Source organism: Equus caballus, chromosome 3 (assembly GCF_041296265.1).
Source record: "Equus caballus isolate H_3958 breed thoroughbred chromosome 3, TB-T2T, whole genome shotgun sequence".
NCBI lineage: Eukaryota > Metazoa > Chordata > Mammalia > Perissodactyla > Equidae > Equus > Equus caballus.
Window position 1 is genome coordinate 82,184,714 of NC_091686.1, and position 12,211 is coordinate 82,196,924.

At 40.6% G+C, this 12,211-nt stretch overlaps 1 protein-coding gene across 5 annotated transcripts; it reads right to left on the reverse strand.

The window, feature by feature from the left end:
- Window positions 1-444: 444 nt before the first annotated feature.
- Window positions 445-12,195, reverse strand: ARL9 (ADP ribosylation factor like GTPase 9). 5 transcript variants are annotated; one of them, XM_070263792.1, is made up of 5 exons: window positions 11,723-12,001; window positions 11,144-11,195; window positions 8,080-8,242; window positions 5,416-5,591; window positions 445-953 (listed from the first exon to the last, which is right to left on the reverse strand). In XM_070263792.1, exons 3-5 carry the CDS (start codon window positions 8,093-8,095, stop codon window positions 774-776), a joined length of 372 nt encoding a protein of 123 aa, XP_070119893.1. In that variant the 5' UTR covers window positions 8,096-8,242; window positions 11,144-11,195; window positions 11,723-12,001; the 3' UTR covers window positions 445-773. The 5 variants fall into 5 exon arrangements, with proteins under 5 accessions (XP_070119893.1, XP_070119894.1, XP_014594357.1 ...); XM_070263793.1 differs by having other exon boundaries at window positions 11,115-11,195; XM_014738871.3 differs by having other exon boundaries at window positions 11,144-11,479; window positions 11,723-11,860.
- Window positions 12,196-12,211: the final 16 nt, after the last annotated feature.

The following is a 12,211-nucleotide window of genomic DNA, read 5'->3' on the forward strand; positions in this document are numbered from 1 at the left end:
AACTGTTGATTTTTCAGTCTGTTTAGTTTTTTACTTGTTGTTGGAAAGAAGTGGCAGCTTCCAAACTTCTTACATGCCAGACAGGAAACTAGAAGTCCTTTTTTTAAAATCAAGGCAAGACACTAAGGTTAAAAGTGGCATTTATATCATGTCTGTAGGTAAATAGAGTTATCACTCTTACAAAATATTTCTAATGAAGAAAGCTTATCTACATATAAAAGCAAAATGTCAAGAATTTAAAAAACAAATCCCCACAATGTTCCTCATCCAATATAATAGGCTCCTAGAAGAGAAGCCTTTCCTAAATCTTTCTGAATGCTGCTAATTTATATTTTGTGTGGGTGTGATAGTGCTTACTTTTCTCATTGCCGTATCTCAGTATTTCTTTCCCTACAGTATTAAACGGATCTACTTAAAAGAAAGAGACCGGGGTTTTTACTTGAAAAGAGAAAATTAAAATATTTTAATATAAATCTCATGCCTTTGAAAAACTACAGATGGGATGAATGCTCGCTAATGTTCACTTTAATTTTGTTGATTAAAAACCCAAATCCCCCCAAATACATTGTTTTTACCAATATTTTTCGAGTTCAAAATCTAAATAAATAGATGCTCTTAATCAATTAACATTATCTTTGTATATATTCTGTGCATTGAGAAAGTAGGAAATGGCTTATTTTTTATTTGAAGGTGGAAGTCTTTGGCTTCTAGGCTGCCACCAACACCCCCTGGTGACAGTTGGATTGTGAGCTCCACAGTGGGCCTGGGCTTGGTCACTGCACGTCTGCAGCCAAGTGTGCAATTAAGTCTCTGGCATCTTGCATGGCGGAGGGTATCTCTGAGCCATTCTCAGTCACTTGGGTTCCAAACAAGAACACCTTCCTGTCGTTTCCCACCTCAGATAATGCCAGAGCTTCATGGATATCTGTAATGCGATAGGCGGCTTCAAGATCCTTCACTCACAATGGAAAAAGAGTACGAAAAAAAAGTGGGTTATTTTGCAGTCCTTCTGAATAAGATATATTTATTACTCTCATTTATTGCTCTCAATGACCCCATCTCCATTTTAATACAGAGGATATTGTGACCCCATTATTATGACCCTAGTAGTTGTTTGACTAGAAAGATTTTCATCAGAATTATACCAGCACTTATGAGTTATCATCCAAAAAAGTATTTTCTGGAATGAAGTTAAGCCAATATAATACCTTAATCAATTTTCTAAACAGTGCAGTCAATCTGCTTCTGATTTTCTATTTTCCTTTTTATTTTCCCAAGGTTATATTCAACAGGACCTTTTTTGTTTTTTTTTTTGAGGAAGATTAGCTCTGAGCTAACTGCTGCCAATCCTCCTCTTTTTGCTGAGGAAGACTGGCCCTGAGCTAACATCCATGCCCACCTTCCTCTACTTTATATGTGGGATGTCTACCACAGCATGGCTTGCCAAGTGGTGCCATGTCTGCACCCGGGATCCGAACCAGCAAACCCCGGGCTGCCGAAGTGGAACATGTGAACTTAACTGCTGCGCCACCAGGCCAGCCCCATGGATCAATTATTTTTAATTTATCTTTAACAATAGAAATTTGATTCATTAATTGGTTTTTGTTCATATCGTATTTTACTGATTATAGCATTTGCCATTGTGAGTTTTCTTTTGTGGCCATTATTTCTACTGAAACAAAAAATTTTGGATCAGACTTTGAGGGGTGGAGGTTAGATAGAGAAGGAAGCAGGGAGGGAGTGGATTTAGAAAATGGAATGGTGGGAGAAGGAGGCCAAGAGGGGAGGGACAGGTGGAGAGAAAGAGGACAAGATGGAGAGATGACAAAGGCTTAAAGGAGGGAAACCCACAGGGAGAGGCAGAGAGAGGAGAGATTCAAATGAGCAGACAGAGAGCCTTTGCTTATGCGCACAGCAAGGTCAAAACCTTCTTGAGGTCAAAATGGCAAGGTCAAAACATATTTCTTTGCCTCTCATACATCAAGAATTATTTATGCAAATGGCTTCCGATATTTCCTTTTCTAAAAACACACACAGATTCAGTTATAGTTTTTCAGTCCTTTGCAAAAGTTTTATCATTTTCACTTCTAAAACTGCATTTGTAATTGGCTTTTTGTTGTTGTTTCATAGTGTTCTCCTTAAGTTTTAGGAGATCACTTTTAAATCTCTGGAAATAATCCAATGTTGTGTCATTTTGTTTCATATACCAGTATGACCCTATCCAATTCCATTACTGGGAACCTGTGAGACATTTCCTCATGTGCCATACATAGTTTCTGGCTGGAGTTGATTACTTTCTTGGATGTTGGTCATCCCAATATATTGCCTTTTTGAAATCTGAATTCATTTAATCCTAAGCCTGCAGTGACTTTTGTAGCAGTGTTAATGGATCCAGTGACATGTGGACAATGTCTGAAGTTAATAAATTCCCTGATGGAATTGGAGAGGAAGGAAATAGAAGAAGGAGTGTTGGATGGGAGGAAGGGCTCTTTGTAATGATAAAAGCTTATCAGGGCTAAATACCAGGTTTATTCCACACTTACATAATTGTGCCTTAGTTTTATTGTTTTTTTTTTTCTTTCTTTCTTACAATTGTGCTTTAAAGAGGTCATCACTGAAAGAATAAAGATAGTAAGAAGACTTTTTAAAAAATCTTACATAATAACAATCTGAAAGCATAAATTACTTTGGCCAAGGAATATCAACAAAGATGCATTAATCTTAAATGAGAATATCCAAACCTTTCATTATTATGCCCTAGGAAAAGCTATAAATTTGACACCAAATGGCTCTGTTTATTCAATTTGATGAAGCTAAGAGATACAAACCACAAAGGAAAGTATTGATACATTTGAATGTTAAAAATGGAAACCTCATGTGCAAAAAGCCCTGGTGGTCTAGTGGTAAAGATTCTGCACTCTCACCACCGCGGCCCTGGTTCGTTTTCGGAACCCGGTGGTCAGGGAACAACACCACCCACCTGTTGGTTGTCATTCTGTGGTGGCTGTGTGTTGCTGTGCTGCTGAAAGCTATGCCACCAGGATATCAAATACAAGCAGGATCACCCATGGTGGACAGGTTTTCAGCAGAGCTTCCAGACTAGACAGACTAGGAAGAAGGACCTGGCCACCCACTTCCAAAAACATTGGCCAGGGAAACCCTATAAATAGCAGCAGAGCTTTGTCTGATATAGCGCTGGAAGGTGAGAGGATGGTGCAAAAAGACTGGGCAGGGTTCCACTCTGCTGTACACAAGGCCACTAGGAGTTGGAATCTAACAACAACAAATGTATAAAAAAGGAAACCATAAGCAGAATAAAATGATAAGCTGGAGAAGGTATTTGTAGTACATGAAGAATGAAACTAATTTGAAACTAACAAGCAATAAACACCTGAAAAGACATTCAAGTTCACTACTGGTTAAGAAAATGCAAATTAGAATAGTAAAATAAAATTTCAGCCCCATCAGATTGGCAAAAATGGAAAAGTTTGACAATACCAAGTATTGGCAAGGATGTGATGCTGCAGAAACTGTCATATTCTGCTGGTGGAAGAATAAATTGATGCAGTATCTTTGGAAGCAACTTGGTAAGAGCTAGTAAAATTGAATCTGTACAAACCCGAAACCCAGCAATTCCTTTTTTAGGTATATGCACTAGAGAAATGTTGATACACATTTACAAGGAGACATATATATGAAGCTTCACTGTAGCACTGTTTATAACAATAACAACTTGGAAATAACCCAAATGCCCAGCAAGAAAATGGTTAAAATGTGATAATTCATGCAGTGGAATACTATACAGCTCACTTACATGTACCCTTATCCTCTACATCTTTGTAGTTTGTGCTACTTAAAATGCTCTATTTTTTTTTTAAAGCTCCATCCTTTCTTTTAAAAATAATCTAAGCTGCTGGACTAGCTTCTATGCTGGATTTTACCATAGGCTCCTACTTCAGGTCATCATTTGTAATTAGTTTACTTTCGTAAACGTTCACCCATTGCAGTATTGGGAGAGAAGGTAGGAATTCACCTCTCTTATGATTGACAACGCTAGCACTTGAGAAAGGGGCTTTGGTAGTATAATGCTATAGGTGTTTATTTTCTTTTACTTTTTTTGTTGTGGTAAGATACACATAAAATTTATCATCTTAACCATTTTTAAGTATGCAGTTAAGTAAGTACATTCACATTGTTGTGCAACCATTCATCTCCAGAATTCTTTTGATCTTGCAAAACTGAAACTCTGTAGCCATTAAACAATAACTCCCCATTCTTCCTCCCCAAGCCCCTGGCAACCACTATTCCACTTTTTGTCTCAATGAATTTTACTACTCTAGGTACTTCATAAAAGTGGAATCATACAGTATTTGTCCTTTTGTGGCTGGCTGATTTCATTTAGCGTAATGTCCTTAAGGTTCATCTGTGTTGTGGCATGTATCAGAATTTCCTTCTTTTTAAGGCTGAATAATATACCATTGTATGTTTATACCACATTTTGTTTATCCCTTCATCTGTGGATGGACACTTGGGTTACTTCTACCTTTTGGCTGTTGTGAATAATTCTCCTATGAACGTAGGTGTACAAATATCTGTTTGAGTCTCTACTTTCATGTCTTTGAGGTATATACCCAGAAGTGGAATTGCTGGATCTCATGGGAATTCTATTTTTAATTTTTTAAGGAACTGCCATACTGTTTTCCATAGCGGTTGTACAGTTTTACATTCCCACTAACACTGCACAAGTGTTCTAATTTCTCCATGGAGGTTTAATATTTTTAATGCTTATGTATGAAGTAAATTAAGGTCAGTCCAATTAATCTGAAACAAACTATTTCTTTATACGTGGCAGACACAAATATTTTGTTGAAATCAATTCAACAATCAGTAAATGTTTATTGAATTAAATTTAACATATTTGTTGAATTCCTACTATGCATAAGGCAGTATTTTAGGTATTACAAGGGACACAGAGGTGAATAACGGTCTCTACCCTCAAGGAATTTATAATCCAGTAGATCTAATAGGTATAAATTGAACTGAATATGCAGCGTATTGTTGAATATCTAGCTGTTAAAAGTAGACATTTCTGGGGCTGGTGCTGTGGCCGAGTGGTTAAGTTCGCGTGCTCCACTTCGGCAGCCTAGGGTTTCACCGGTTTGCATCCTGGGCACAGACATAGCACCACTTATCAAGCCATGCTGAGGCTGCATTCCATATAGCATAACCAGAAGGACCTACAACTAGAATATACAACTACGTACTGGGGGGCTTTGGGGAGAAGAAGAAGGAAAAAAAAAGATTGGCAACAGTTGTTAGCTCAGTTGCCGATCTTAAAAAAAAAAGTAGACATTTCTATTTCTTGTACTAATAATAAAACTATTGAGTACAATTTCTATTTGCACAGACTTTTACCTGTTTGTTTGCAAACACAACCAGAGGAAGGATTGGGTTTGTTCCAATTAGTCGATGAAGGTGTTCCTTGGCTTCAGGTAATCTGTTGTGATCTGCTGAATCCACCACAAAGACCAGCAGCAATCCCCTGGACAGGTACATTTCCCAGTAGGAACGGAAAGGTTCGCTGCCACCAACTACAGAGAACAGGAGAGAAAGAAGACACACAAAGCTCGCAGAAGCGTCCACTGAGGAGGGCAGGAAAGGCATGTGTAGATAATTCTGAACAGTGGACAGGTGTTCTGATAAAATACCACTGTGTGAGAGTGTACCCAATTCTGAGAACAACCAGAGAGATGTTGCTGGGGAAATGGTTGGTGGCAATATTTACCCTCCACAAGTGGTGGTTCATTCATTCTGGAACACAAAGATACTAAATACTACAGCGGATGCTTCCTGATCCTGTTATACATAGTGGCCATAGCAGCCACTCCATGTCTATCAGTTATAGCTCAAAAAATAGGAATAGGCTATTAAAATCATTGAGGGTGGTGGGTTAAAACACCTATTTCTCTAAAATAAGTTTGTTTTTTTTTGAGGAAGATTAGCCCTGAGCTAACATATGCCAATCCTCCTCTTTTTTTGCTGAGGAAGACTGGCCCTGAGCTAACATCCTTGCCCATCTTCCTCCACTTTATATGTGGGACACCTACCACAGCATGGCTTGCCAAGCAGTGCCATGTCCGCACCCGGGATCCGAACCAGTGAACCCCGGGCCGCCCAAGTGGAACGTGCGAACTTAACCACTGCGCCACTGGGCTGGCCCCTAAAATAAGTTTTAAATGTACTGAATTCATTGGCTAGCCTCATTTGCACAATTTTTTTCCTTTGTCAAAATCCCATAACTAATTTCTCCTCTTAATACTGCACTAAGAGTTAATATGATCCTGTGGGCATTCAGGAATACTTGCCTCAGAAAAAAATGCCTTTGGATGATTTCGTTCTGCTGATTCTTCCCAGAAGAAACTTTTCAGTAATGATAATAATATTTACACAATGAATTTAATTTAGTTTTTATTTTTCTCTTAAGACAGAGGTTGGCAAACTATGGCCCACAGTCTAAATCTGGCCTACTGCCTATTTTTGTATAGCCCACAAAGAATGAATTTTACAATTTTAAATATTTGGGGGAAAAAAGTAACATTTCATGATACATGAACGTTATATTGCATTTGGATTTCAGTACAAATAAAGTTTTATTAGAACAGACAGGTGAATTTGTTTGCATATTGTCTGTGGCTGATTTCACATTACAGTTGCAGAGTTAAATAGCTGCAATAGAGATCATGTAGCCCACAAAGCCTAAATTATTTACTATCTTTATTTTATATTGTCCTTTTTATATTGACTAATTTTATATTGTTATTTTTAACTGGCTCATTGTGTTCAAATTTTGTGCATCTTTGCTGATTTTTTTCTCCTTGATCCTCTTAATAATTGACAAAGATATGTTGAAATCCCTCACTGTCCATTCCTCCCCCCAGTTGAATTCTTTCTTTTCTTTTCTTTTTCCTTCTTTCCTTCCATCCTTCCTTCCTTCCACTTTTTATATTTTGAGACTATTTTCTTAGCTATCTATTTAGTTAAAATTATTATTTCTTCTATAGCTTCTGGGAAAATTGAAACCTCTATTCTTAATAATGCTTTTTAGCTTAAAGATTTGGTTACAAGGTTTACCAATTTCTCTGCCCACCATTTTCTCTTCTTAACTGGGTGAAAGCGAAAATAAAAAGGCGACTGCAGTAATCTAAGTAAGAGACGATAGAAGCTCCAAGTCAAATAGGGGCAGTGGGAAAGGATGTAATAGATGAATTCAAGATCTGTTTTAGAGGTAGAAAAATTCATAGTGTTTTACTGTGGACTGGAGTTGGGGGTACAGGAGGAATCAAGGGTGACTCCAAGTTTTCTGGCTTCAGCAACTTGATGGGTGAGGAGCCATTTACTGTCCAGTGCATTACAGGGAAAGGAACAGACATAGAGATAATTCAAGCATTTTGTTTTGCCCATGTTAAGTTTGAAAGGCCAGTTAGACAGCCAGGTACAAATCTCAGGTGACGTTTTGATATGTTTGGGCTGGACAGATAAATCTGGGAGTTTTTAGCATATAGATGGTATTTAATGCCAAGAAGATGGATGAAATCATCCAAGGAGAAAGTGTAAAGAGAAGACAAGAGGATCTGATGCAACTTTGAGGAATAGCAATATTTAGAGAGGCGGCGACTCCAGAACGACTATAGAGTAGGGGCTTCTGGCCTGCCATCTGGCTACAAGAAGAGGTTTGGAGCTTGTCTGTAGTTGCATTTGCAGAGAGGGAAGCACACTGCACACTTAGATTGCGTGTTTATTTGGGATAGTAAGGGAGGGGGGAGGCTGTTATGTGAGAGGCTGCGAAAAAGCCTTCCTCAGCTCCCCTCTATCACCACCTCTGCAAAAAGGAGAAAATACAAAGAGCAGAAACTGATTTCCCCCACGGTGTACCCTAGTATTAATCTACACATGAATTCTAAGAGCCTGGGAAAGTCTGACCCAGTGTTACTTTTCCCAAGGACCCAATGTTGATAACGTTATGTCTGGCTTGAGGTACATAAGCGCGGCTACCCCGTAGCTAATGAGAAGAGGGCTTACTCTCCAGGAACTCCATCTGGCTGTCTTCAGTGTTGATGCACACTGCGTTGAAACCGTGGGTGGGTGCCACACTGTGCTGGACTCTGTTTAAAGCTAGAGAGTGGAGAACGCTGGTCTTTCCTGCTCCATCCAGGCCCAACACTAGGATCTGCTTATTTTTCTCCTGTGAAACAAAAGATAAATCCATAAACTTAGGCTATCAGGGGCCTTGTTTTCCTGCCTCCTGACAGTGTGCCTGCCTGTGGTAGGACCCAATAATATTTGTGGAACTGTAAACCAAAACAAAATTTCACAAGTAATTTAATAGGTCTAGAACAAACTGTACCAATCAGTTTGTATTTTATAATCAGCCATTAGTTACGTGATATTAATTACACATTCCCTCTCCAATCCCCAACTCCTGGTCAATCTGTCAAATAAATACTTTATATATATCAGCATTTATGGGAGGTGCCATAGAGCACAGGGCCAATTTTTCAGACTTCACTTTGCTTCCTGAGTTCGTGTTCATGGGGTTGCACCAGAATTCGATTTGTTGTTTGGGGTCTTGGCACCTTGATGGTCCACATATTGACGGCGCCACTCAGCATGTAAGCGTCTAAGGTCTCGTATTATTAATCTGTCTTGTCTTCCCAATTGGATCACTACATTAAAAGCTCTTAGGGCAAGGTTCCCCCTCTTATACTTTTTAATATAAGTATCATAGTTAAATGAAAAGGCTAAGATTATAGAAATTATCAAACCAGTTCCAATCACAAATGAGCATTTATTTTAAAACCTGATGTTAAAACCTGTTGTACTAGATGTAAACTTTAGAAAGAAGCGTTCCACCAACATACCAGCCTTAGAAATTTTTATGACAAGCGACTGAGGGACAAGAAGGGCAGGCTGGTATGAAGACAGAAATAGAAAGTTCAGAGTGCTCAGAAAGGTGGCTTTTAGGGTACAAACTTTAATGTAAACTGTAATAAGTGAGCAACAATACAGCCAGACTGCTCACAGGAATTCAATTCTATTTCCCACACAGCCTACTAAAGAGGTTTCTCATGAACCGAAAAACACTAGTAAATGTCTTCAATGGCGCTGTTTAAAACATTAATCTTAAACATTTCTCCTTGGACACTAAATGTTGCCGTTAGACTTAGACTGGATTTCTGGTAAAATGTGGTCCTAAGCAGCACTGGAATGTCTATCCCACCTCTTTTAAAAGAATTATTATCGTAAGATCTATGTGAAAGTAATGTGTTTTAAGGTCTGGTCTAGTAGAGACTTGCATAGAGAGCGTGATTTATGAAGACTGTCTAGTGAATAACAGAACTAGAAAAAGTCTATGTTTTTGGAGTGAATTCTTGATAGCTCTTAAATTGAGTGGTATTTCCACAGATGTTTCCTAGCTCCGTTCCCACCACCTTCCCCATTGCTTTCCATCTGCATCTAAATGTTATAATGTCCTTCTGAGAGTGTGATGGTAAAAAGGAGGGACTTGATGCACAAAGGAGACTTCACGGGGTGGTTTGAAATTGCATCTGTAAAGCAGTGGTGGCCCCAAGAAATGGCTGCAGGGTGTGGATTGTGTCCCTCTTATTATCTCCACCAACGGCCCCACTCAGGCTACCCCAACATATCTCATCAATTCCAGGATGCATTTTTTCCCACACAATTTAACATCTCTGAAATGAGGGTTTTACAATCCATGGTATGTCATATATTGGTTGGCACATTTTTTTTCTTTCTTAATGGTACCTAAAATAATGGCATCTTGGAGCCTATGAAATATTGTGAATAAAAACAATTCCCTAGTCCCTTTCCAACCACATTACTGCCCCTAAGCTCATCTTATCTAGTTCTTTTTTTTTTTGTACACTTATTTATTCATTTTCTTTTCAAGTGTTTTTCTTTTCTTTTCTTTTTTTGAGGAAGATTAGCCCTGAGCTAACGTCTGCTGGCAATCCCCCTCCTTTTGCTGAGGAAGACTGGCCCTGAGCTAACATCCGTGCCCATCTTCCTCTACTTTATATGTGTTTTATATGTCTGCCACAGCATGGCTTGACAAGCGGTGCATGGGTCTGCACCCAGGATCTGGACCTGGAAACGTTCCCCTGGGCTGCCGAAGCGGAACGTGCGAACTTAACCGCTGCGCCACCAGGCCAGCCCCCTATCTAGAAGTTCTGCAGTCACTAATGCGCTATGACATCTTGCTTATTTTTTAGTCTAAAATACATACTTCCTCATGCTTATCATCTCTTAAGGAAAGCTGGGATTATTGTAAACCAAGAGTTCGGACACAGAATGTGATTCTGAACACCACTGCTCCTTGTCAAAAGTTATTCCTTTAACTATGTACGGCTCTAGGTAGTCTGTGTTCTACCAGAGATCAAATCTCCATTAATCATTCAAATTGTTTAGAATCAGAAAGCAGCTCTGAGCCCAGGAACTCCAGGAGAACAGAGCCCATTAAGCCAATTCAAACAATGCCTGGTTTTTCTTTTTTTTTTCCCTCCCAATTTTTTAATTGTGGTAAAAGACACATAACATAAAATTTACTATCTTAACCATTTTTATTTCACTCGTATGTGGAAGATAAACTAACACATGGATAAAGAGAACAGAATAGTGGTTAGCAGAGGGGAAGGGGGCCCAGAAGTGGGGATGGGGGGCAGTGAAAGGGGTGAAGGGGCACTTATGTGTGGTGATGGGTAAAATTAGACTATTGGTGGGGAGCATGACACAGTCTATACAGAAACTGATAAATAATAATGTACACCTGAAATTGTACAATCTTATAAACCATTATGACCTCAATAAAATAATTTTTAAAAATTTACCATCTTAACCATTTTTAAGAATATAGTTCAGTGGTATTAAATACATTCATAATGTTGTGCAATCATCACCACCATCCATCTCCATAACTCTTTTCATCTTGTAAAACTGAAACTCTGTACTCATTAAACACTAAGTCCCCATTCTGCCTTCTCCCAGCCCCTGGCAACCACCCTTCTACTCCTTGTCTCCATTTTGATTTCTCTAGGTACCTCATATAAGTGGAATCATAGATATTTGCCTTTTGTGACTACAATGCTGGTGTGTAACCGTCCCTTCTGGGCGGCGGTGATCTGAAAACAATGGAAGCAGTAATCACAGGGTGCACGAGAAAAGTCCAGACAAGCCCCAAACACATCCTGCGCAAATTCAGGAAGCCTGCACCTTCCGACAAAGAACTTATTCAACAGAAAGGATTCGAATAGAGAGCCTGTGTGCGCCGAGGGCTCGGGGCTGGGTTCCGTGTTGTGGGAGTTCTGAGCCAGTGCTGAGCGCTGGACAGAGACGGGGCCGGAAAGCGCCCTTCCTCGCGTCCCCGTGGAGACCAGCTGAGACCTCTTCTTCCTCAGCACTAGACCTGAGAGGGTTGAGATGCAGGGTCAGGGTTAGGGGTAAGGGTGGGCAGAGGGCCGGGGAGAAGGGGCTGGTGATGGGTCGTTCGAAGCTTGGCACATTCCCTCCATCCACAGATTAAAAAGCCCGAAAGCAAGACCCGATTCCCTCCCGCGCGGGTCGGGGCCTCCGACGTAACAGAGCGGGCGCTCGGGCCTGAACGCCGACAATGGCCTCGGGGACAGGGTCCGAGGCACCGGTCCCTTACCCGCGGCTCCAGCGGGGGCTTCGTCAAGATGCTGTTGTTGTCCTTCTCTTTCTTTTCTTTTCCCTTAAATTGTTCCTTCTCTGTCTCCTGCTCTTTCCTCTTTTCTTCCTCTTTACTCCTTTTCTCTTCCTTCTCTTTCTCTTTCTCCTTTACTTTTTCCTTACTTTTCTTCTTCTCCACCTCCTTCCTTTTCTCCTTCTCCTTTCCTTTTCCCCGCATTTTCTCTTTCTCCGGCTCCTTTCCCTTCTCTCTCCTCTTCTCTTTCGCCCTCTCCATCCCCACCGCCTGTTTCCTTCCCTCCCCTCGCGCGCCCGCGCGCTGGAGCTGCGGCCCTGGGTCCCGGCAGGTGTGGCCCCCGCGGGGGGCGCAGGGCCGAGACGTAGGTCCACGCGGCGTAGAGCACCCCCGCGGTCACCGCAGCCGCGGCCAGTCCCCGGGCGCGCCTGCCGCCGCCGGGCATCTCGCCTTCACTCGCGGGGGGCTGCGCGC

What these genes read in the sequence shown, in the direction of transcription:
- ARL9 (XM_070263791.1), bottom strand. Translation starts at nt 11,998, where the DNA reads ATGGAGAGGGCGAAAGAGAAGAGGAGAGAGAAGGGAAAGGAGCCGGAG. An exon ending in AGCCCCCGCTGGAGCCGCGG is followed by an intron (nt 8,243 to 11,722) that starts GTAAGGGACCGG and finishes TTTGTTTCACAG; the next exon opens with GAGAAAAATAAGCAGATCCT. An exon ending in CCAGATGGAGTTCCTGGAGA is followed by an intron (nt 5,592 to 8,079) that starts GTAAGCCCTCTT and finishes TGTTCTCTGTAG; the next exon opens with TTGGTGGCAGCGAACCTTTC.